The 26,557-nt window shown below is 39.4% G+C and overlaps 1 protein-coding gene across 6 annotated transcripts in view; it reads left to right on the forward strand.

The window, feature by feature from the left end:
* MYO3A (myosin IIIA) overlaps positions 1-26,557 on the forward strand; it is a 127,692-nt gene that overhangs the window by 23,605 nt on the left and 77,530 nt on the right. For all 6 annotated transcript variants that reach the window (XM_064444827.1, XM_064444822.1, XM_064444824.1 and 3 more), the window contains exons 4-5: positions 14,542-14,646; positions 15,427-15,526. In XM_064444827.1, the coding sequence (XP_064300897.1) occupies positions 14,542-14,646; positions 15,427-15,526 (205 nt within the window). The remainder of the gene's footprint in view (positions 1-14,541; positions 14,647-15,426; positions 15,527-26,557) is intronic.

The following is a 26,557-nucleotide window of genomic DNA, read 5'->3' on the forward strand; positions in this document are numbered from 1 at the left end:
TTGTAGAAACCTCTCAATTTTTGGAGAGGTGTATGCCATTTCTGGAGAGGTGGAGGGAATTGCCAGGAAGTTATAGAAAAAAATCCCTCTGCTGAATGTCAAGAAGACTGTCAAAGCATTCTTTTTAAGTGTTTAGGTTCTCCTAGTGTGTGCATGAACATTTGCAATGCCCTGCTGAGTTAGACCAGTGGTCCATGTAGCACAGCACTCTGTCTTCTGTGGTAGCACTAGAAGAGGCTATTTAGGAAGAGTCTGTCCAATTTTTGCAGTCCCATTTCCTTCATGCTCTCCAGCAACCATGATTGTTGTATTAAGGACAGAAGTAGATCTGTTGCTGCCTAAGGAAGGGTATTAGGACTGCTACGGGTCCTGACAGTGAAAGCAACAAGCTCATATCTGATGTGATTGAGAAGGGGCAGCCAGTGTGAGGGTTCAAGGGAAGAGTGGTGTGGTTAGAGGTGGCCAGTTAGGGATAAAAACCCACCAAGGCCAAGAGAAGAAGGTGTTGCTGAACAGTACATCTGCACTGCTACATCTGGCTTGGAGTGAGCCTGCTGTGCTACTGCACTCTTGTATCTGGTGTTTAGAGAGAGAAGTTTAGCAAATCAGATGCTTCCAGTTGTTTGCAAATGCTAAATGTGGTCACAGAGACAGCCCTAGAATTCATGAAATATGTATAAAATTCCCTCACAGATTCATAAATGAACAGTGACAGCACAATTTACATATGTGTCAGATAGAGAAAAATAAGTATAATTAATGCCCAAATCTTGTGTGGCTAATAGTGTCAGATCCTTCACTCACCTACTACACACGGAAGAGTTTCTGATCATGTTACTTTTTCGACATCGCGTGTAATTCTAATACATGGTGTAATTAACTGAAGTGTGTCTCTTTTTTTTAATAATAAGAAAAACTCTGCTCTGTTATATAATGTACTATCTGTGAAGTATGGTTATGCATCTAAAGAAGTATCAGTCTCAGCAGGTCCAGTTGCACTGGGGAAGGGAGATTTCTTTTCAGCTGGGGAGTAGAGATACTGACAGTGTAATTTGAGGGTACAGTGTGGTTTGCTAAAAAAGAGGAGCAACCACTGTCCAAAGTCAGATCTAGGTATTCGTATTTTTAAAAAATTGAGGCTAAAATAGCCAGAAGCATAATATGAACTTCTAGGATCAGGACAACCATAACAATATGTTATGAAATTCAGATCACTTTCCTACCTCCGTACACAAAAAGAAAGGCAGAGATCTATCATCCAAATGTTTCTGCTGTTGTTGTGTCACTTAACATGGGTGAGGCTTCAGCTGTCTGAGAGCTGGGAGACTCGTTGATGGGAGACAAGAAACTGTAAAAAACAAAAAAAAACCCAAACAGCAAACACCTCCCCCAAAAACCCCACAAACAACCAAGAGAGATTCTTCAACTTCTACATTCGTCTCAAATTTTGTAGTAGGTGACAATATATTTACTTCTGACTCATTAATTTTTATTTTATGTGCTCTGTAGGGGGACTGATAAGTTCTGTGTGCTAGGTAAACAGACCGATATTTTTTAAAATCTGTTTATCTAGATAATCTTCCTTGACCAGGGATGCAATGCCTTTCCCTCAGTCTCATATCCCAGTCTAAAAGGGCAAAGAGTCCTGTAACATGCATGGGGCAGGGGACAGGTAAGGTTCTTGCCTTACAAGACAAGCGAGACTCTTCACAAGACACCGCTCCTTTTCTGTATCCAGGCACAGGCACGACTGCTTCAGAGTGCTGTTTGTGCCAAAGCAGGCTGGGCATGGAAAAGAAAAGCTCAGACTGAGGCAAGTAGTTCTATCCTTGTCTCTTGCTGAGCTTTCTAGTGCTATGTAAGAGTCCTGATGGTCAGCAGTAAAGCATTTTTCTCTCCATTAGCTTGATCTCTTTCCTTTCTCAGCTAATGGCGTCGTCACTCTTCATGGCACCTTTCAGTGCGTGGAAGGGGGAGAGAGGAGCTGCTGTCAGTGTTGCAAGGCAGCTAATGCTCGTTCTTGATGTGGAAAGGCATTTGGCTGGAAAAGTCTGCAGCCTCAGAGCCTGCAGGAAGGCTCAGAGCCTGGGGAGATACTGATCATGCGATCTCCTTTTGGGATGTTGCACGGTGGGAGTGACTTAGACTAATGTATCTAAAGTTTAACAGGCATTTTGATGTCATTGAAGCTGTTGGGACTTCAGTTGTTGAACACCATTCGAATGAGGATTTTATATTAAATAATACAGTTGTAAGGAATGGGTAGGAAGCATGGAAACTGGAGTTGTTCTTATTGCTGTGATAGTTTGGACAAGAGTGGAAAAATCTGAATTCAGTGACATGCATTTTCCTGCGAGGCCTCTCTGAGTAACAGGCACTGGCTGGAGCGAGTCCCACAGGAATCTGTGGGAACACCTAGAAGCAGGACCCAACGGTCTCCTTTTGGCTTTCAAAGAAATGAGCCTACCTGAGATAAACTAGAGACATCACTATATCGGTTACTTCTCTTTTACATGAAATTGAGGACCTTGTGGTATGTACAAATGAATAATTTATTTAGGATTTTCCTTTGGCATGTTTACATTATGCTTTTGTTAGATACAGCAGTTACTATATGTAGATATATTTCCATCTAAGGGAATAAAAGTAAGTATGTGGAGTTCAAAGAAAGCTTCGGGTGGAAGTTGTTCTGTATAATGGAATATGCAATAAGAGTTATAATAAGAAAGCAGATATGCACCTTTTCTGATATGGGAGATTTAGTGTGAAACAATTTTTCAGGAAATTAGCACAGCGGAAAATAACTAGTCTGTTTGGGTTTTATGGGGGGTGGGTGTTGTCGTTCATCTAAATATTATCAGGTATTTCCAAAAGACATATATAGAATAAAAATTAAACAATTGAAAATTGCTTTTCTCATTTCTCAACATGGGTCATTTTTCAGTAATGTCCTTGGTTATAATTGCTCCATTCAGACCAACACTGAATATTTTGATCTATTACATCTGAATCAGCCTTGATTTCTCCATTTCTCATGTGTCCCTCTTTGCTTCCCAATTATATCAATTTTTCACTCTTGAATTATATCCTATTTTCTCAAGATCAAAGATGTGTGGCTGCAACTATCTTTGATGCTTCTAAGGTTTAGTAAATACTCGTAATTTCTCTACATAATGAGTATTTCATATTACATTGTGGTTTGCACAGTCTGCATCTTTTAAATAACTGGTGAGCATATGTTAAGGCCCACCTTGCTGGAGAATACTGCACATACAGAAGGCTGGTTCTGAGTAACTTCTAACAATTTTTGCCACTGCAGAGTAAAGCAAAAGCCCGGAGCCCGCCCTCCACGTAAGTTTTACCATTCCACTATGTAATTAAATAGCATACTATGCCTCTCACTTCTAATATTTAACATCACTTTGCTTTCTGTACATTTTATTTTTTATCACATCTTTACCAAAGTTGTGTGGTTATTTAAAATTTAAAAAAAAACACCAAAACCAAACCCCAAATGTAGGTTTTGGTTAAATCCCAAATTACCAAACCTCCTTTAGCTTTAGTGGGAGATGGCATTAGTCTTCATAAGAATGCTTGGGCTAAGGCTTGTCATCTTTTGCTTCAGACACATGAGGGTTAAACGCTTAAATTCAAGTGTGATAGACAGTATAATTTTGCTGTGTTTGTTCTCAGCTTACATGTTGGGTCCCTTTACAAAGGGAGTGACTGGAGCAAATGGACTTATCTGCAGGGAGGGAGGTCTCCTGTCCCTGTTCTTTGCTGGGCAGAAGAGGGCTGGAGGCTGCAGACTATGGGAGAAGAGTACTATAGCAAGGAACAAGGAGCCAGAACATGCAGAAAGCAGACAGCCAGGTGTCAGTGGTGACAAGTAAGTCTCCTGCACTCCAGAAAGCATGTCAGCGTTTGTTGCAGTTCAGAAAGCTGCTGACTTTGCTGAAACCAAACCCTGGAAGCAAAGAGCTGCCTTGCACAGACACAGTGAGCAGGGAGAGGCTGGTTTACAGAGAGCTTTAATTTCAATTTTGTCTGATCTAGTCTCTCTGAGTTAATAATTTCAGTAGTTTGTTTGAAGAAGAAAAAAGGGGGAAAAAAGTCTTTTGAGTTTAGCATCCTCTTGGCTCATACAAAATTCTCTTTAAGAATGTCTTGGAATGTCCTTCAGGATGTTCGTGCTGCATTAGGGTCCCATGACTGTTACAGAGTCGCTGTAGCACCTTTTGTAGTCACCAGTGACAGGCAGGCAATATTTAGAACAGTTAAGCTGACCTGTCCTGCACACTCCTGCGAGGAGAGGAATTGCCTTTTGGCTGAGTACGTTTCAGCTTCGCTCCTTTTGTAAAAGGAGCCTTTAGACAAGCCCCGTTGTTTGGACCTGTGCTTCCCCAGCCATGCTTTCAAACTCAATAGGGAAGATTTCTATTGCAGTAATTTAAATTACAGTGAATTACACTAAATTATTGTCTTCATGTAAGAACACAGACATAAAATGAACTATATGTCATGTGGACATGGTAGTACTTGGAACTACTGTCTCAACCGCGAATCATATATAAAATGATGCTACAAAAGAAGAAGGTGCTTTGAAACATTTCTTGTTTGGTGAAGAGTGAATAAAAGCAAGGTGGTTCTGAGCAGGCAATAAAAACTGTGATGTGCTCGCTGTTACCACAGGCTCCCCTATTTGCTTACAAGATTCTGTGTATTTTCTAGAGCCTCAGCGAAGTTTGCAGCAGTTAGCAGGAATATTTCTGTTGACATTATTGATCCCAAACTTAGGCCCTGCTTTTCCTTCCTAGCCAAGTGAATGGTTTTGCCCTCTAAATGTTACGTTTACCACTGCTCCTTGTGTATAATGAAAAGATGAATTGCGCTAATTTTTTTTGTATCAAAATGTTATGTCTTAGTAAGCTGCCTCTTGCATTTGCTCAGAAAGTCCTGGGCTCTTTACTGACCAGTGCCTTTCAGTTTTGCAGTTAGGTTAGCGCTGGTTTTGTGAAACAATCCTTCCATATATTTGATTTGTAAAAAATTGCAGCTCTGTTATGCTATTGCCAGGCTGTGAAGCTATAGTTTAAGCTCCTTCAGAATTTCTGTTATAAATATGTTATCCAGTGACTTAGATCTCAGTTGCTTTACACGGCACTATTGCAAACCATAATTTGATACCGCTTCAGCTGTATACTCTTTTGGGGAGGAGATGTGGATAGGTGATACATTAATTTCTTCATTAGAAACTTCTTTATGTATTACAACATAAAGAGAGTGAATTATGGGATGGTGCAATATGAAGTTTGCACCCAGAAGAGCTAGCAGGGGAATTCAGCTGGGCTGTGCACAGTAAGCTGTTTGTACAGCACTGTCACCTACTTGCTCTTTTTTCATTCTGTTAGAGACAAAACAATATTATAAATATTTTAGGACAGAAAAAATCATCCTCTGAGGGGATTAATTATTTCTCTTCTTGTGTATGTAAAGCCTGGTGGCTTCATTCAGTTATGCTGAGTTTGAAAGAAGAAATTTAGAAAAATATGATATTGGCATAGATGCGGCTTTTCCATTTTGGCCACAGTGTGAGGCAGAGATATCTCTGTCCTGACTGAGAAAGATAAGAGGCTGTGAAGGCCAGCATTGTATGAGATGGAATAGGCAAACTTTTCCTCTGGCTGGCTGGCTTGTCAGTGCATGTGCGTGACAAAATAAGAAGTTAAAAGCCAAACTGAAAGTGAAGAAATCAGAAGCAACAAACAAACACCCGTGAGGCTGTGACTAACACAGCCGTGGTGGCGCTAGATGATATAAGAGAGCAAAATTATAAATACCACATGGTTTGTGATCACTGAAGCTGAACAACTCAGAAAAGGTGTCTGTTTCAGTAATACATTTCATTCATGCTAAATTGAAAGCAATCAACTTTACCTAAAAGCATAGATCATTGCTATAGTTTCTTTTGGCTATGGGTTATCTTGTACTGTTGTGTCGGGGTTTAACCCTAACCAGCAGCTAAACACCACACAACCGCTCGCTTACTTCCCCCTGGTGGGATGGAGGAGAGAATAGGAATAATAAAAGTGAGAAAACGCGTGGCTGGAATAAAGACAGTTTAATAGGTAAAGCAAACGCTGTGTGTACAAGCAAAACAAAACAAGGAAATAGTTCACTCCTTCCCATGGGCAGGCAGGAGTTCAGCTATCCCCAGGAAAGCAGGGCTCCATCATGCGTAATGGTTACTTGGGAAGACAAACACCATCACTCCGAATGTCCCGTCCCCCGCTTCCTCCTTCTTCCCCCAGCTTTATATGCTGAATGTGATGTCATAGGGTGTGGAATATCCATTTGGTCAGTTGGGGTCAGCTGTCCCTGCAGTGTCCTCTCCCAACATCTTGTGCACCTGGAAGAGCATGGGAAGCTGAAAAAGTCCTTGACTAGTATAAGCACTACTTAGCAACAACTAAAACACCTCTGTTATCAACACTGTTTTCAGCACAAATCTAAAACATAGTCCCATACTAGCTACAATGAAGAAAATTAACTCTATCCCAGCCAAAACCAGGGCATGTTGTTAGGAAAAACAGGAGCCACAGTGCACATCTTCCATTTGAGGTGAAACCAAAACTATGCTGCACAGACAGGAGTGGCGTATTGAACCACTTGGTCTGCTGAAGAAACTGATCTAGTTCCCTATAAGTCTTCACAAGGACCTTCAAGTACTTGTGTTTGGTGTTAGGTGCTGTCAGTGGAAAGTACTCTTTGGCAGTAATAGTTGTGAAGACATGCCATAGAATCATTAAGGTTTGAAAAGACCTCTAGGATCATCAAGTCCAACCGTCAGCCCAACACCACCATGCCTCCTAAACCATGCCCTGAAGTGCCACGTCTACATGTTTTTTGAACACCATGGCAGAGAATAGGAGTTAATCTGGTCACAGCTGACCCTGTGTGACAGCCAGGACTGTGAGACAGGACTGTGTGAGACAGTTCTGTCTTGGAGACAGAAGGCAAAGAAAGTGACTCTGGAAATGGCTGTATCAGATTGATTCTGTTTTCATAGAGAAGGTCTTTTGAAAAGTTGAAGAAGGAAGGAAATTTGAGTGAAAAAGGTGCCAAAAGAATTGTGTTCACTTTCCTGAGGAAAGGAAGGAAGGTGGAGCAGCAGGGTCAGGATAATGGGCTTTCGGAGAGTATGCTTCACTCAGCTTGGGGAATTGGTAGGTACCTGTGCTTACAAAAAATAGTATAAAAATGAAGGAAAGCAGGATAGCTGGCAGTAATTGAAAGACATTAAACACGCAATAGCAAATTAGTTGATGCAGAGAAAAGAGAAAAGCACAGCAAGAGACAAGTAAGAATGCATCAGGATTTGTTTCTTTTAATATTTCAGAATGCCTTCAAATAGGAGAAACAAAAATGCATGGCTGAGGTACAGGCATTTAAGGATAAGCTCAGAGTGGCTAATGTGAAGAGTGGTAAAGACAAGATTATGTTACTAAGACAAGAGAGAAATGAGATACAAGAATGTTTAATATATGTCTTTACAAAGTGAGGAAAAATAATGACCTAAGGAGAAAGAGACCAGTCTGTTTAACTTTGATACCCACAATGATTCCAGAACAAATTAATAGAAACCACTGTAGAAATGACCAGAACCCAGTAATCACAGAATCACAGAATGTGATAAGTGGTTGACTTGGATTGGGCCAGAACAAATCATATTAATAAAATCTCTTAACAGGATAACTGGTTTAGCAAGGGGAAAGCAATAGATAAGATGTGTCTTTTGTAAGGATTTTATATGGTCCCATGTGACATTCTTCTGAGGAAAATGTGGAAATACAGAAACCACATAAACAATAAAGCAGATAACCTCTTTTTCATAAAACTGGACTCAGTAGTTCACTTTTGGGCTGGAAGAATCTGAAGTGGGCTTTTGGTCTGTTTCTGTTCATTAATAACTTGGGTGATGAAATAAAGTCCACATAAAAATTTGGAAGTGGACAGCTAGTTTAATTACAGGCACATTGGGGAATAGCATCAGATTCACAGCTGTGAATACCAGAGGGACTTTTTTGTCTCATAGGAAAAAAACCCAGTAGACACATGCAAAGTACTGCTGCCTGTAGGAAGAAGAAATGGGACATACCTGACTAGGCAATGGGATTGCAGAAAGGGTTTCTTTGCAAGGTGGAGATAGTTCTGTTCTGTTCAGCTTTTCCCAGCTAAGACAAGATTTCCAAAGGAATTCTGTATGCAGTTTGGGGCAAAACATGTTGCAAACATCAGTGGCAAATTGCAGGCAGTCTAAATTTAGAAAACATGGATGATTTCAAAAGGTTACCGCAACTAAATTTGTACTGCCTAAAAAAGACAAAAATGACATATCATGACAGTAGTCTTACAGAGATTATGTTAAATAGAGAATAATGATAATTTATTATCAAAGACTACTGGAGGGAAGGACAAAAATAAAGCTGTTTTATTGGAAGCAAAAATTATTCAGGTTGGATAAAAGGAAAAATGCTGTAACTATTGGGCTAGTGAAACACAGAAGCAGAAGCAGGCTAGTTAGATTGGAGTCTCCCTCGGGAGATTTTTAGGAGCAGGTTAAACAAGTATCTGCCAAAGACCTGCTGAAAGTACCAGATCTCTACATAGTGCAAATGTAGTGGACTAAGTTGTTTCTTGAGGTCCCTTTTACTCCTATGATTCTATAGTTTTACGACAACAAAACAGCAACAAATAAGAATCTTTTGCTCTTACAGCAGTCAGTACTAAAAGGAAGGTGCAGTCAGCTCAGAGGCTGGCAGTGCTGCCAATGGAACAGGTTGCATTATTGATCTATTCTAAGAACAGAAAAATATAGAGATTAGTGCCTGAGATGCTTTTAGCATTCTTATGTGTGATAACATTAAAGCACGGTTGGACAATGCAACTTTTTCATAACTATCATTTGTGTATGCCATAAGTTGTGCATATGTGATGTGCTAACCAGTCATTTACGTTTGTACAGCCTGTAAAGGTAGGGAAGGCAGTAATTGTAGTTGCCCCACTATTCGCATCCAGGCTACTGAAATAAGATGAAAGCACCTTGACAACTGCAAGATGCAAGCAAATGTTACCTGATAGCTTAGTACAGATGCATAAATCAGGAGCAGTTGGATAATTAAAGCCTGTAATAGCCCTAACAAAAGTGCAACTGATAGTTTTCTTAAAAGAGAGGCTGACAGTGAATCCTTATTCTTTGGGCATCAGAATTGAGAAGAGCTGAACAGAGAGAAATTTATCAGCTGGGTCAGATGAAGAATGAGTAAGACCTACAAAGAACACCTGCATGACTGTGATGTGATGGCAATTTTAACTGACATTTGATGTGTTAGGATCATGCTATTTTGTAAATCTATTGCTAAAGATAGCTTTGCATACTAATAGCTCAATTACAGTAGCACAAGGTTGTGGCAGAGGGGTGGGTGGAGGACTGTATGTCATCCTAGTATGAGTCTTTGCCTTTTGAGTGCCAGAAAATCATAAGGGAGGAGCCCTTCACTACCACTGTAAAAGAGTCTTAAGAATGTCTTCTGATGCAGCTATGTATGGCCATCAGTGCTACAGCCCTTTCAGGCAGGTTTTCACATGGATCAAGCCTTCTATCAAATTATTCTTTCCTTTGGTCTGAGTATGCAAGTTTTTCTTAGTCCTTTCCCCCTGTTTCTGCTGTCTAAATATACAAACAAGGGACTGAATATTTTAAAATCCAAATATTATGAATCATATAATTATAGCTTGGAAGGGACCTTTGGAGGCTGTTGGGTCCAGACCCCTGCTCAAAGATGATTAACTTCAATATTACAGGTTTGCACAGGGTCTTTTTCATTCAAGTTTTTAATATCTCCAAGGATAGAGATAACACGGACTTGCTGGGTAATCTGTTCTAGTGCTTAAGGACTCTTGGTGGGAAAATTTTTCCTATATGGCCAGTAGGAATCTAATGTCTTGCAGTTGGGGATCATTGCCTCTCATCCTTTGCTGTGTGCCTCTGGGAAGCATCTGTCTCTTGTCTCTGTCTTCTCCACCCCCTTTTAGGTAGCCCAAAGGGCTCAGTTTAATCCCCTTTTAGTTGCTTGTGTTTGCAGGTAATATTTGCATTCTATTAGTGCAGGCACTGGAAGTACTGCCAGTAAAGAAAATACCTGTAAATCACAAGGAAACAATAGAAGTGACTAACACTAAATTGATAAAAATTGCTCATGTACAAAGTTATCAAGATGACATTTCTAAATAATGTTCTTGTGGGAGGATCACTAATATTTTCCCTTACCATGTCTTATAGGCTGGACATGTATAAGAGTTATCTGTCTTAATTAAGTTTATTCACAGCGTAAAAGAGGATTTCTATTCTTCACTGGGAAAATGCAGCCTTTGGAGACTTCTTGAAAACAGTTCAGACTGAAGGGCTTTGTTTTTGCATGCATTTCACTTAACAGATTATGTGGTATCTGAGAACCAAATTGAGAAAGTCCATTCAGTTTACATCTTCTACTACTTGTGCTGCCAAACCTGAGCTAACAGACACCATCACCACTTCTCCCATACCCAGTTTTCCTCCTGGGATTACTAGTTGCTTAAAATAGGTATTATAAAACTGATACAAACCACAAGAAATGCATGTGTGTGTGCAAGAGAGGATGTAGAGGATGTGTGCATGCTTCTGTGTTTTTAGGAGTGCGGGAAAGAGAAATAGAACTATTAATCCCTTCTCCCAGAAAAGCCCGTCTCATGACAGGTTGAAGGACATTTGCATTTTGTCAGTTACTTTGACCATTAGGGTAGGAAGCAGCTCTGTGGCACAGCTCAGATAGACATGTAGCTTCTGCTGTATGTCTGTGTTCCGAGTTCTCCATGAGTTTCCTGTTTTCTGCTTATAGTGCCCTTCATCAAAGTATTCTCAAGAGATTTTTTCCAAATTATGTGGAGTAGTAGTACAGACTGATTAGCTATTTGGCCATGTGAGTTCACAGTGCTTGCAACAAAATAATAGCTACCAGCACCTCTCTTCTGCAGATGCTTCCCTGGAAACCAGAAAGATCTTTTAAAAGAATTTATCTCTGTTGCCTTCATGATTTTTTGTCATCCAAGCATTACAGTTAGCGTAACTCAAACTCTGTAGCTTTGGAAAGAGACCACACAAGTTTTTTACTGTGGACAGCATGCTACTAAGAAGCAGCAGAGATCATAATTATAAGCTGCAATATTTAACAACACCCCAGGAAAATTCCAGTCCAGCAGTACTGCTAAATAATGCTTGTTTCATAACCTCTCATTGAAGGACTGTATGAGTTAAGGAAATGTGATCTTTTTTTTTGTTATGGTTTAGCATTTTTTTCCCCTTTAAGTTTTTATGTCATCAAGTAGATCCTGGTCAACATCCCCAAGGATAATTTATCTCCCTGTCTACTCAGATTCCCAAGCAAGCATGGTCAACCACGGCATTGGGCGGGAGTATCGTAGTTTTCTGTAACTACTTCTTTTGAGAGGGAAGAGAAGAGCCTGACTTATTAGAGAGGGACTTTTTGTGGTGCTTATGATAAGCTTGCATTGAACACACATGAAATTTGATAGCCTGAGCCAGGAGAAAGACTCGCCATTTGAACTTTAGTGATATGCATGGTTATAAGGACACGTGGTGGCTTCACCTGCAAAAAAATAGATGGTAGAAGTAGGAAATGAGACCAGTTGTAACATTTTACCCATGAGGACTTGTTTACCCTGTGGAAAAATAGAACAAGGTTAATACTGACTGTGTCATCATTGCCGTCATCCTTCCCTCCCTCCCGCCCCATGCAGCTCAGAGCACACACATACAGTGTCTGCCATAATCTCCTTTTCTAATTGTAGTTGTATTCCAATAATCCCTTTCCTCCTTATAGCGGCTTGCATTCTAATACTTAGCTTTTTTTTCCCTCTTCCTCCTATGCTGGTGGTCTCAGAAAAATACAAGTTGTCTGTCGTAAGTAAAAGTAGCACTTGTTGAGACAGAAGTAGCAGAAGTTGCCATGTGTGTGCAAGAACGTGTGTCTATGAGATCCTCAGCTGAACTCTACCTAAGCAGCCGCCCTGCCTTGGGAGTCAGTGGAAGATTTCCACAGGGGTGTGGGTAACTTCTGCTTTTTCTTCAAGATGTGCTTGGCTGACCTTTTACATACCCAGGTTCAGTTTTGGTTTTGTCTAAAAAGATCGCAGTTTTAGTATCTTACTTTACCTGATATTTCAGATAAGTTTTGTCATATAATACAGATATTTATCTCATAATAGGGATTTTTATCTTATGAGAGGGATAGAAAAATTAATTAAAGCGACATGTTTAAGAAAGTAAAAAATAACATTGCTGGCCCAGGCAAATAAATTCAGTCTTGGCTTTACTGCCTATATGTTGGAGAAGGTGATTTCTGAGGTATAGTTTCTTCCTTCTCCCACCTACAAAAAGAATGTGTTCCTTTCTGGGTTAGTTTTCTTTACCTTGGACAGAAGGACTAACAGATATCCAGCTCTGTAAAGAAAACAGAAGATCTATCTATAAGAAGCAAAATTTTAATCTAGATAATGAAGAAAAAAATAGTTTGAAGAATATCATATGTGTAATTTATTTCACAATTAGTTTGTCACTCGTCAAACAGTTTCACTGAAATGGAAGTGCATTAAATTAACCAGAACTGTCATTGTTTCAGTTTGATTAAACGTGTTGGTGATGCAGCAAAGTTAAAACAATAGAGACCTTGGAAAGGTAAAGTAATTGTAAGAAAAAAAGTAACTAGAAAAAGTCAGTGGAGAAGGCAGACCAGCATGGCTAAAGACAGTAAATTAAATCCTGCTTGGGAATCTGACCCTGATCCAGCAAAGCACTTAATCTCATCGTTTAAGCATATGAGTTCTTCCCTCTCTAAGCATGCATATTGTCCCACTGAAGTAAGGATGAGATTAAGTGAGTTCCAAGATTGTTGCTGTAGAGCTCAGCATCTATCAGACCAGAGCCTTCACTGACCTGATGGGGGACACATCTTGCAACAAGACTTATGTATTAAATGGTATTTGTGTAGGTGTTCATGTGGTGCACGTTCAATGCAGCCCAGGGTTTCCAAAGGCAGTCAGAAAATTAGTGATATGTTTCTGTACAAAGGGCTATAAAATGTTTTATACCACAAGGTGCAAGTGTGTTTGTAATTACAGCACAGAAAGAAGTAGAGCTATAGCAGAACAGATTAAAAAATAATTTACAAAGGTATCTGATGTCTGGAGTTCTGCAGTTGAAAGGTTTTATTGATAAGTTATGCCCTCGATTTGAATAGACTTCAAAATCTGTAGTCAAAAGGAATTACTGTTTTGTGCTACATTGGTAAAAATGCCTTATGTGGGTATTTATTTTCATATTGAAAGCTACTGAGTGATACAGTATAAAACTTACAATTTGTTTCACTGTTTTATTGGAAGCAACTACTCCTTTACAAAGGCAATGGCTCTTCAATCAATGAGTATTGTTAGGTGCGTTATGGATAGTTTAAGGGCTTAAGTACCAACTTCATCTTTGCGGATACGTAACCGCTGCAGAGTCAGTCACTGAAGTTACATTGTTGCTTCTTCCTGCGGAAAAATTGTGAGTGATAAAAATGAACATAGGAAATACTGGAGGTCTAAACTAATCTGCCGGTAATGTGTGCTCACTAATCTTTTTAGAGAGCGAGGCCAAACCTCTGCTTCCCATGTATATGGGACAGGTCAGGGGTTGGTGGGAGTCTAACTGGACCTTAGACAGGAGAAAGGATTGTCCAGAGTAGATTGTGGCCCTGCATCTTGAACAAGAATCTGACAGGGTTGGCGCTACAAGAGCTATAATTAGTCTTACACCCATGGCCCACCTAGTTTCAGTGGGGGATGACACCTTTCTTTCCACAGTGCTTTCATCATCTTCCATGATGCCCATCCCTTGTGTATGACATCCTTCTATGCTAGGAATTAAGTGCTGCTTGGCAAAGAGGGCAGCTTTCCCCTTTCCCCTTGGAAGATTTTCCTGTTGGGGGAATTTCTCTGCTGCCTGTCTTCTGATGCCTTAAATCCATTTTATGTTGTATGTACCTGAGAATTGATGTTGTAATAATCTGCATTGCTGGTGAGTTGCACATGAGGAGTATAAGAAGCAATTAGTGTGCCCCACAGAACATGCCTTCACAGCAAATTTATTGCACTATAAGCTACTTCTGTTTCAGTGAAAAGCAATCATGTATATAGGAAAGCAAAGAGATAGACTGCTGTACTTGTGTTTGGGAAAGAAGAATTAAATGCAGGAAGTAGTAAAAAAATTGGCAAAAGTTGCTGTGTATGTTATTTATATAAATGGTAGACATAAGGACAAATCTGTGGTTTGCCAGTTTAATTTGAGCTTATTTGGCTACAAATATGAAAACTACGGAAAACTAAAACCAGGTGGCTACTCCAACACTTCTTAATTCCTTTTTATATTCCCCTGATGTTTTGCAGCTGTGCAATGGTGGATCTGTGACTGATCTTGTGAAAGGATTTCTGAAGAGAGGCGAAAGGATGAATGAACTTATAATTGCTTACATTTTACATGAAGCTCTGATGGTAAGATAAGCTCTCAGTGAAAGGACCGTCAATATTCATCTCTTTTTTTTTTCTTTGAATGAATGAGGACCATGTCTCCACTAACACAGCTTGCTATCTTGTATTATAGCAGTGTTTAATGAAATCAAGGTAATGTGTAATTCAAATGGTTCTTTTTGAACAAGCAAGGTAGAGAACCATTAATCTGTTTGTTTCATTATTAAGAGAATGAAAATTGATTTCTGATCATTGATTCCTTTCCTTAGTAAATACAGTTCTGCATCACTCTTCTTTTGAGAAATAGCAGAAATATACCCAAAATACTCTTCAACTTCTTATGTCTGGATCCAAAATATTTTTTATGGCAAAATGGTCAAGAGATCTAGTGAATTCAAACAGTCTACAAGAATTTTTTTTTTTCCTAATCAGGATCAAGTGTCCTTATTTTTCATTTTCTTTTAATGAGAATTTTACTTTCTGCAGTGGAATTTAGGCCTTAGCATTTTTGTTTGAGTTTATACTCTAAAGGTATAATAGATAATGTAGATTTATAATACTTTTTTCTGCTTTTATCTTAAAATTTCTATTTGACATAAACTGGGGCAATTAAAAAATATCTATTCCTTATGGTGTGCCAAGTGTTTTTTCCAGTAAGAATGACATCTCTGTGGTTTTGGATTGTAAAAAAAAAAATCTGTTGTAAGTTTTTTCATACTTTTCTGCTACCTTTTTGTTTCTGCAATTGTAATGCAGAGAACAGAGCTGTTAGCAAAAAGTTCATGTTTACATCTCACTTTCCAGGGACTTCAGCATTTACATGAAAATAAAACTATCCACCGTGATATTAAGGGAAATAATATCCTTTTGACCACTGAGGGAGGAGTCAAGCTTGTGGATTTCGGTATGTTATGTTTACTTATATATGCAACCAATATTGTATATCTGAAGTATAGAAAACAAAATAAAGTAAATGAATCAAAAAAATGAATTATAGTAAATTTTTGTTAAGTTTTCGAATTCTTCATTAAGAATCACGTGGATAACCAAAGTTACATTTTAACTTGATAGAAATAAAATATTCACAGATTTGGTGTTTTTACAACTTCGGGTTTTCCAGCCATTTTGATTATGCTGTTTAGATAGCATGGCTAACTAATAGAAGTTATAATACAGTGGTAGTAAGTGCCAAATGCGTTGGGCAGACACAGTAAGTGAAGTGGCAAAGCAAGTTAACAGGGTTCAAAATAAGGTTGGTTCCTCCAGGACTGTGTGCTGATTCAGTGAAATTAGGAGCTGATAGGCAAAAGCTTTATGTTGTATATGAAAGGACTTAGTACTTACTAGATATTGTGAAGAATAGGAGACCTGCACCGCAGTCACATATGCTTCGTTAGTTTGATTTGAAACAAAACACAGAAGAGTACCTGAAGGCAGTAGAGGGGGAGATATTATGTAGGTAATTTCCACTTTCCGAAGTCTGGAAAACTAGCATTACTTTTGCAAGTCTAAACCTAAGACTTGGCATTAAATTAAAAGCATCTCTTCAAGCCTGTTAGGCCTAAAGTGATTCTTGAATGCTGTCATTTGGTTTTGTCACCAGAAGGCAAAAACAGAGACAGAGGTAAGTGGACGCAACCTGTTATTTATCAGTCATACTAAGTGATTTGCCTCAAAAGTGTATTGACTGTTGGTTTATATAAAAAGGGGATAAAAATTTGCAGTGCTCGTTATTAGGAGCTCATTATATAGGTAGCAATATATTGGTCACTACTTTACAGCATAGCAGACAATTGTAAGTATCATGATTCCATTCAGCAGGTGGAAAATCCTCATTTTTCCTTTACTCTCCTATTTTATCAATGAATTTTGTTCAGTTGATACTTAACAATTGTTTAAACTAATCATGGGATTTTAACTCCCTTCAGTGTAGTGTCTTCCTGCCAGTAGACTGTATTTCTGTAACTCTCATTACTTCGCACACAATACCCCCACAACTATTAGGGTTACTAGTTCTTCTGAAAATTCATGTATTTATGTTCGTTATTTTATTCCTCAAATAAAATCTTCCATTCAAAAGCCTTCAGACTTCCTAGACTATCTGCCATACACTTACTAGTATTTTGTAATAGTCTGGAAGTTTAATGTAAGGCAAAATCAATATTTTTGCCCACAATTTTTTAATGTGTTGTGGGTACTAATTTTTTTAAGGTGCTGAAGGCAATTAGAGCCATGGAGGATCAATGCTTCTGAAAATCAATTCACTTATGCAGATGTCAAAATATACAAGCTGTAGGGATGAGGACCTGAATTCTTTATTCCCCAGGTACTGCAATCTAATGCTAAATCTGTAAATGAAAAATAGTCTTAAAATCTGTGGGAAAAATTGTGATGCCAAAGCACAGATGAGAACGAGTGCAAGAAACATCCATACACACACTTTTTGTGCTTTGAAGAGGGGCCTGTAATAATATCTACAGTCCTTCTCAAAGAATTATGGGAACTACACCTTAATTTAGGAATAGATAGAAATTTTCTTTTCCTTTTTTTAAAATGTTTTCTCCCCAAAACCAATCTGAAGCCAATAATGAGTAGTTTCAAATTGGAAAAATTTACACATATTCACAAAATCATCATGGAAGACATACCATTCACCCTTCAGGCTCATGTTTAAGGTATTCAGCTGGGATTTGGGAGATTTGTGTCTTCTACTTAAGAGGATTTAAATCCACATTAATCAGATTCTTAAGAGTATTTTTTAGACAGGAATGCGAGTTGATCAAAATCTCTCATGTTGACATTGAACATAAACATTTATTGGATCAGGGACTGAAACTCATAGCCATCTTTTTACTAGATAAGCCTGTGAATCTGCAGGCTACAGAATGGGATAGACACACAGGCACAATCTCTTTTTCTCCCAGTAAATACTCGGTGGAAGCAAATTTCTTGTTTTAGTTTGAAATAATTATCACATGGGACCAAACAAACCAACAAACCAACCCAAATAATCACACAGCCTTTTGTAGCATGCATACAGCTTTTCTGTTGTGGAGAGGGGAGCAGAGACAGTGGATCAAGGTCTCCTTCAACTGCCAAACACACTTCACAGAGGAAGTGAGCCCTTCTCAAGGCAATATTGTCTGTGCCATTCTCCAGCATGCTTGTTGATGACAGGGTGTTCCTGAGGAACCCTTTGCTCTCCTCCCCTGGTACTTTTTATGGTGGTTTTCATTTAAACATGTGCATAAGTTTAAACAGTCAACTTTAAAATCTATGTTGACAGGAGGAAAGCTGCCAGCAAGGCCTCAAATCTGGACATGAGGAGAGCAGACTTCAGGTTGCTCAGGGAATGGCTCAGTAAGGTCCCCTGGGGTCCATCCGTGCATGTTGCTTTTTAAGTACCACCTCCTAAAAGCACAGGAGCAGGCAATCCCAAAGAGTAGGAAGTTAAAAAGGCAGGCTTGGCTGATCAGGGATATTCTTCTAGAAATAAGGAGAAAAAAAAAAGTATATGGCCAGTGGAAGCAAGGTCAGGCAACATGGGAGGACTATAGAGATACTGTTGGCCACTGCAGGGAGGAAATACATGCGGCCAAAGCTCAGTTAAAGTTGAAGCCGGCCAGTACTGTGAAAGACAATAAGAAGGACTTTTTAAACACATTAATGGCAAAAGGCAGGCTAGAAATAACATTGGCTCATTGCTTGATGAGAGTGGTCACCTCACAAGCAGGGACATAGACAAGGCAAATACGTTTAATGCTTTCTTTGCCTCGGTCTTCAACATCAGTGGTGGGCTTAGGGACCCTCAGAACCCTGGGCTAGAGAACTGTGACTGTGGGAATGATAAACTCCTAATAAACCCTGAACTTGTGCAGGACTTGCTGCTCCAGCTAATCCCTATAAGTTGATGGGGCCTGATAGGATACATCCGAGGGTACTTAAAGAGCTGGCTGATGTCATAGAGAGACCTCTCTCAATGATCTTTCAATGCTCGTGGGAACCTGGAGAGGTCCCAGTTGAGTGGAAGCTGAAAAACATTGTCCCAATCTTTAAGAAGGGCAACAGGGATGACCCCAGTAACTACTGGCCTGCAGTCTCACTTCTGTGCCTGGTAAAATTATGGAGAAGATTATTCTGGGAGTTGTTGAAAAACAGCTGAAAGACAATGCACTCATTAGTCCTAGCCCGAATGGGTTCATGAGGAGGAAGTCCTGTTTAACAAACTTGATTTCCTTCTATGACAAGGTTAGCCACCTAGTTGATCAAGGAAAGTCAGTTGATGTGATCTTCTTGGATTTCAGTAAAGCTTTCGATACTGTCTTTCACAGCAATTGGCTGGTGGGTCAGGCTCAGAGGGTCATGGTAAATGGGGTTACATTGGGCTGGTGGCCAGTCACTAGCAGGCTTCTGCAGGGATCCATCTTGGGGCTGGCACTCTTTAATGTCTTTGCAAATGACTTGGATGCAGGACTTGAAAGAATTCTAATCAAGTTTGCTGATGACACAAAACTGGGAGGAGCTGTTGACACTCTGGAGGGCAGAGAGGCCCTGCAGAGGGACCTGGACAGACTGGAGAGCTGGGCATCACCAACCCTATGAAGTTTAACAAGGGCAAGTACCGTATTTTGCACCTGGGGCATGGCAACCCTGGATGTACACACAGACTGGGGAATGAGAGTCTGGAGAGAAGCTCTGCAGAGAGAGACCTGGGGGTTCTGGTTGATGGCAAGTTGAACATGAGCCAACAGTGTGCCCTGGCAGCCAAGAGGGCCAACCGTGCCCTGGGGTGCATCAAGCACTGCATTGCAGCTGGCTGAGGGAGGGGATTGTCCCGCTCTGCTCTGCGCTGGTGTGGCCTCACCTTGAGTGCTGTGTGCAGTTCTGGGCACCACAGTGCATTAAGGATATAAAGCTACCGCAGAGTGTCCAGAGGAGGGCCATGAACTTGGTGAAGGGTTTAGAGGGAAAACTGTATGAGGAGTAGCTATAGTCACTTGGTTTGTTCAGCCTGGAGAAGAGGAGACTGAGGGGAGACCTCATCGTGGTCTGCAGCTTCCACACAAGGAGAGGAGGAGGAGCAGGCGCTGATCTCTTCTCTCTGGTGACCGATGACAGGACCCAAGGGAATGTCAGGAAGATGTGCCAGGGGAGGTTTAAGTTGGATATTAGGAAAAGGTTCTTCACCCAGAGGGTGGTAGAGCACTGGAACAGGGTCCCCAGGGAGGCAGTCACAGCACCAAGCGTGATGCTATTCAAGAAGCACTTGGACAATACCCTCAGAGACATGGTGTGAATTTTGGGGTTGTCCTGTGCAGGAACAGGAGTTGGACTTGATGATCCTTGTGGGTCCCTTCCAACTCAGGACATTCTATGATTCTGTGATAAAACCTGTATCTGAAAGATGGACCTGTGAAGGACCTTATGGAGCACAGTACTAGAAAAGGACCTTATCTCAGTCTGTATATGTTGTGTGGTCATATAACTTGAACTTGTGTCTTTTTTTGTTCTGTTTTTTTTTTTTTAAAGTACAGTTAGGAACTTTTTAAGAGTCATAAGTGAAAAAGCAGTTAACATTCAGTGAATTAAATCACCTTTGAGAATGGCTTTTCTTTCCTGTGTTCTTTTTGTACTCTGAACTTGATGTATAGTGTACCACCACTGTGAGTCCTTTCTTGCACAGCAGTACTGATTTTCCAGAAGTTTCATTTTGTGGCACAATTTATACACCTTGCCTTATGGTTGTTGTTTCATAGGCATTTATGTATCTGTGACTGTGGTTTCTGAACACTGCACATCTGCAATGGATGTCCTTCACAACACTCTTATGAGGAAATAAATTACTATAATTCCAAGTTAACAGCTGGGAGTCTGAAACTTTGAGAGACTGAGTTGCTTGAGGTGACACAGAAATTCTCTGGAAAAGCTCTCCCAAAGTCCAGGCTAGCAATCTGAACTGTTTGCCTTTCATAGGGTATTGATAGTTAAAGAAATGAGAAAGTCTTTGAAAGAATACCATGGCAGTGCCTCACCCAGATTGCTTTGAAGAGTGAATTTTTGCTTTCCCTTAAAATTCTGCTGTAATATTGCTTAATCACCCCAGTAATATTCTGGTATCTAAGAAACACCCAATCCCAGTTGACAGATTCATGATCAAATCAAGTAAAAATGAGTTTATAGCATCTCCTCACCAGTGCTTTTGGAGCTCAGTTGCTTATCAAGAAGCTGCCAGACAGAAGTTTCAGTTTAAACTGTCCAAGCCACAAGAAGTTTGAAATACTCTTTTCAGGTTAGCATCCTCTCTTCTCACATCCTCCAGTATGATAATTTAGATCAGCACAGATAAACAAAATAATTCTTTTTTTACTACAGACAGTGAGTAGCAGCCAAGGGTATCTATTCCAAGCACATCCCATGATCACGGATTCAGCCCCTGAATTCATTAAACTTCTAGATACATTACAAAGTCCATATTTTCCTTGTATAGAAGGCTGACTGAAGGCAGTTTCGCTACCTGAACATTTGTGGGAATTACCTGTTAAGCTGTTCTGGTGGAAAACCTTTGGGAGGGATGTTATGCCTGAGAATCGCAGCAATTATGCTTAAGCAAGGACACAGCAATTACACTCCAGCAAGGAGCATCCTCTACCACATCAATACAAATAATAAATAGCTGCACTATATTCAAGTTTAGCTGCTATGTTTTCAGTATAGGATAGAGATTTGATAGAAAAATATACATTTACATTAAATTAAATGTCCTGCAGCACTTTAAAGGGTGACAGTTGTATATCGTATAAAAAGAGTTTGAGGCAAGCAAGGTGTGAACCAAGTTCCCTTTTTATAAATATTCTTAATTATATTCACAGTTACTCATTAGTGTTCTGGGAAGGAAATATTTTCTATCTGTTTCTCAGATTTCTGGTTGTATGCAATGGATTGATGTTAAAAAGCCAAGTTTCAAAAGAAATTTCAGCCACTAGAGGTGCAGAAAAGCACCTAATAAAATTTTCAGAAACTTCTAGCATATAAATCCAAAATAATTTAATGCTAGATACCTTTTGAAAGTCTTGTGACAAATTTATCTGCGGCTTTGTTTCATCAATTAACAAACTGGCCTGAAGTCACTTGCACAGATAGCGCACCTCATCTCTGATAAAAAGTCATATATTCATCTGAATCTTACAATGGATAACCAGTTTCATAGGGAGCTGAATGTATAACGTCTGCTTATGCTGACAAATACTTCCTTTTTTGAATAGTGCCTCTCAATTCAGTTGCTTTTCCTGAAATCACGATGCTGCACAGAGCCTTTCATGATTAAATAATATTAGTCTAAGACACAATTCCCATTTGGAAATTCTGAGATTTCAAATAGTGCGCTATTCCAAAATGGGATAAAAGAAACTTACCTATAGTATTATTGTTATTATTTTAACTTTGGTCTGGAAAAAGTCCAAGTGACATTTCCTTTTGAAAGGTTTGATGTGTTTCTGAAATTCCCTGCCATTGCAGTGAGGCTAGGAGCTTGAAAGCCAGAGCTTTTCACCCTTATATGTTACTTGAAAGAAAATGATCCTAGAGGACACAACTCCCCATCAGCAAACTAGACAGGTTGCTGATGTGTACAGAGTCACGGAGGAAAAAAACATTTTTCCACTAAAGTTTTGAAACATCTACAGTCATGTTGCAAGTGATTCTTTTAGCTGAAAAGAGGAGAGTGTAATGCTGATGGAAAATTCCTCTTCAGCTCTGTTTTTGAGGGTTGACCTTGTAGGCTGATAGTCTTGAACAGGAGCACAGGTAGCTCATACTTCTCTGGGACTGCTGAAGCCTGCTGTCACAGACTACAAATATCTCAGGATGAGCAGCTGTTGCCTTGGAAATGTCCAGAAAAAAATGTAAGTATAATTTGTACTCTGCCACTTAGGTGAATGCATAATTTTCCAGCAACACTGTTCCTTGCTGAAGGCCATGTCCTTCTATGCATCAGATGAAAACATGCTTTCATACCACATGTAATTAGGCTGTTGATGCTATTACCATGAAGGGTCATTGGGGGAAAAAAAGAGTCAGACATCTAGATGGATATTAGAAATATTCATGTTCCCATAATGAAAATAAAATGTTGGAGGACTCATTAGATCTTTGGAATTCAAGCCTATTTCTAACTACAAGAGTTCCCATGATTCCCCCCAGTTTGCCTAGTATTGTCACTGTGGGAAAGGTGATACTGAAAAGGATTGGCACTGTCCATTTTGAGTTTCTTCATAGACATTTCATTAATGATATCTAAATTCTCCATCTCTGGATAAGCAAGAATACGTAGGAAATATCGAAGGTCTTTCATAGACAAAGCAGGTTCCAGTGGAAGACATGGAAAGAAGGTAATGCAGTCTCACTGCTGCTGGCAGATGGCGGAAAATTGCAAGCTGACCTGCATGCAGTTAATAGAATAATGACTTCAAGGGTTCCTTTAGTACTGTGGATAAAGAGATTGCATAATTAAAGCATGTATTGTAACATTGATGGAATATATAGTGAAGGTGAGGTGGTTTTTGTACTTCAAACTTGCTTAGTTTGCATTTTTCTGCTTTTGTTTCAAAAGTTAGAAGTGTTGTATTTAAAAGTTGCATGTGAATATTGTCTTTCCATTCCAAATACAGTTTCGGAGATACTTTGCATGTAGTTAGCACAGTTTTACCATGGATGTATAGTAACCTGACTCAACTAGAGATTTAACCTGAGTGCGACTCACTGGGGAAAAAATGGATTGAGGGAGGGAATACTCTGTTGCTTTATTTAGACTGAATATACTGAAAAACAACATTACTTCATATAATACTTGGACTATTTCTTCCATGTAATTTGGAAACCACAGGTAGACAGAGGTCAGCGTTTGTGTTTGGAATGTAACAGGGTTATTATTTTCTTATGGAGAGAATAATCATTCTTCTTTTAAAGATATCTAAGTCATCCAAAGTTAAGAGCCAAGTAAATCTTAATGCTGGCATTTCTGAATGACCTTCTTATTATCCAAAATTGTGATTTGGTGAGACAAGCCAAGACACTCTTTTTGGTAGTGTATTTTTATATCAACTTTGGTTTTACTTTAAAATGCATACATTATTTCATTTAGGTAATACTAAATGTATTAAGTTCATTTCATAATTCATAATTACATTTCTTGGAGTTTTTTTCCCCAGAAAGAGCATGTAGTCATTCTGCCAACATTCTCTCTTGTGACTCAGTAGCAGTGTGCTACTTCTTACAAATTATGGTATGTTTGCAATGCTTTATCACTATTAGTGATCGGTAACAATTGATCAATATAAGTTAGACTGCATAGGTATTTTTGTTATGCTTTATTGCATTATATTCTTGTCTATTCTAATACAGAAGTACAGAATATTTAAAATTTTGTGACTGTACTAAACAGGTTGAGTTTTTGAAGAGTAGATGAGCCAGCAGCTGCTATAACGACAAAGTGAGAGTAGTAAAATCAGTTATACTAGACGGTATGTCCAAAATGATAGGGACAATCTCAAAGTAATTAATGAGTCCATGGTAAGACTCCATCTTAATAGTTCCATGTGCTTAATTGCTCACCCCTCCTGCTTTTCTGATGCATGAAGGAGCTTTCTGCTGGTCTTGTGGGGAAGGCACCTGAAATCTTGGGTCGGAGGTTGGGGAGGGAACCACAGCACTGAGCTTCATCCTTTCATCTTGACAGCTCAGCAACTCTTGTGTTCCCTTGCTGTGACACAGTGCTGTGGCCTTTCCCTACCACAAACAGGCTTGATAGATGCAGTCTGTTGACTGCTCACAGATCAGCCTAGCAAGCCTTGTGTGGCACATGGCACTGCAGAGGGAGAGAAGTATCACAGCACTATGCTGCAGATGCAGCAGGTTGGGCTGCAATGGACTGTGAGTCTAGAGCCACCTTGTGCTCGGTGAATAGGTTGGGAAGTCAGTTGTGAGTGATCCGAGTTTGAGTATTGGGGCATTTTGGGGCAGGACATTTTCATCTCTGTCCCTTTTAATATATATCACGGTTCCCAGCCTCGCATGTCCTGCTGACATTGAAGAGGAGCTCAGCATGACCTTGAATAGTTCCAAACTTTTGTACATTACTTAATCTGGAGTACTCAGAATATCCTACTGCATCTCTTTTTTCTTGCCCTGCATTAGCTATAAATGCTGTCTGAATCATTCTGCAAAAATGAAACAATTAATTAAAATAATGTAATTTGAAAGTATTAAAAAATAAAATAATTTTCTTTCTGCCCTTAGCTTACTTTAAGCAATGAATCATAGCAAGACTTGTATTTGCCGTAGTCATTCTAGCATGCATCCATAATAAAGCTGTCCGCTTCACTGATTCAGATCAAAACCAGACTATTACTGTGTTGTCATTTCTGCATACCATATAGCATGACATTCACATGTTGCTTCTAAGAAGCATTTATTAGGGGACTATGGCAGAAGCCAATAAAAATAAAAGACTTTGAAGAAAGCTTTCTTCATGAGCAGCTTGTCAAACTGCTTTGAATGCAATCAAAGTAATAATTCCAAATTTTTCAAACCAGGGTTAGCAGGGCTAAGATGGATTGCATTGACTTGAGCTGTGGAACATTTTCATTGTTCAATGTTTAATTCTTTGTTGAAGGCTTAGTCCTTAAAAACTTATTTTATGGGCCATGTGTGAATGAAAACCTTTGTGCTGTCCAGTAACAACAAAAAGAAATCATGTGGCCAAATGCCGTATCCAGAATAAGCTGTTTACTTGGTCTTTCAAATATTTTCTGCTACTAATTCGCATAAAGATGTTACTGATGGCTTAAGCATTAAAGAAACTTGACACAGAAAGCTGGTGTCATATGCCAGAGACACTTGAAGTGAGAAAATAGGCCTTTCTGGCCAACAAAGACTTCCTTTTGGTTTTCTTATGGGCCACAAACCAGTAATCTCTTGAGGTTAATAGAAACCCTCTGGTCTCACGTGTGTATACTGAAACGCATTCATTTTTACCTGAAAGTCGAACCCAATGACTCATTTGTACTGAAATATCCCAGTTCTTAGGTTTTTAAAATATTCTGTCCCATCAGCATAGATATTGCCAGTAACCCAGATAATCTTAACTGGAAAACCATGTTGTATAACAAGGAGAAAAATCTCCAGGGTTTTCCCAGTCATATAGGGAAAAAAGTCCTTTTTGGGTCTCAAAAGTGGCAGTCAGTTTGAAATCTAATCTGTAAGGAAGGCAGCATCAAAGAAGGAGGACTTTCCTCACCAGCATACTGCACCAGATTGTGTATAGCTGCACAAATCCCTGAGGCTCCAGAGAAGACTAGTTCTCCTATCGAAATACATCTGGCCAATTGTACATCAGGAAAACAAATGTTCCTGTGCATCCCTTTCAGGAAACCAGCTGAAGCCCCAAAGCATGAGATTTGATTAGAATCATTGGCCTTGTGCCGCACTGAACTGTTGAGCACGTGGAGGGCAGCCCGTGGATGCCTGCTCTACTGGGCACATTGGAGAAAGGGTGCAGCTGGAATCGTAGACCAAGGGAAGTTAGAGTATGCTACCACACTGTCCTGCCCAATCTTACGTAATACAAAAGTTCTTGAATTTCTTTAAGAAAGAAGTTGTATTAAAGCTTTTTATTTAAAAAAGATTGTGTATCTCACAAATGTAGTGAACATTCTGCTATTTTTTTAGGTTGCTGTTTGCTGGTTTTTTATCACTATGTACCTTGTAGTGATTTTGTTTCTGATTTAGGATTTTCATTTTATATGCCTAAAAATGCCTTTCCTTTGTCTTTAATCCTCGTGATGACTTTACTGTGAAAACCACTGGACTTTTATTCCTTTAGTTTTCCTTTTATATTGACTCTGTTGTTTATTTTACAGTATAGACTCACTGGTTGTTA

Source organism: Phalacrocorax carbo, chromosome 2, assembly GCF_963921805.1.
Source record: "Phalacrocorax carbo chromosome 2, bPhaCar2.1, whole genome shotgun sequence".
In the NCBI taxonomy this organism is placed as follows: domain Eukaryota; kingdom Metazoa; phylum Chordata; class Aves; order Suliformes; family Phalacrocoracidae; genus Phalacrocorax; species Phalacrocorax carbo.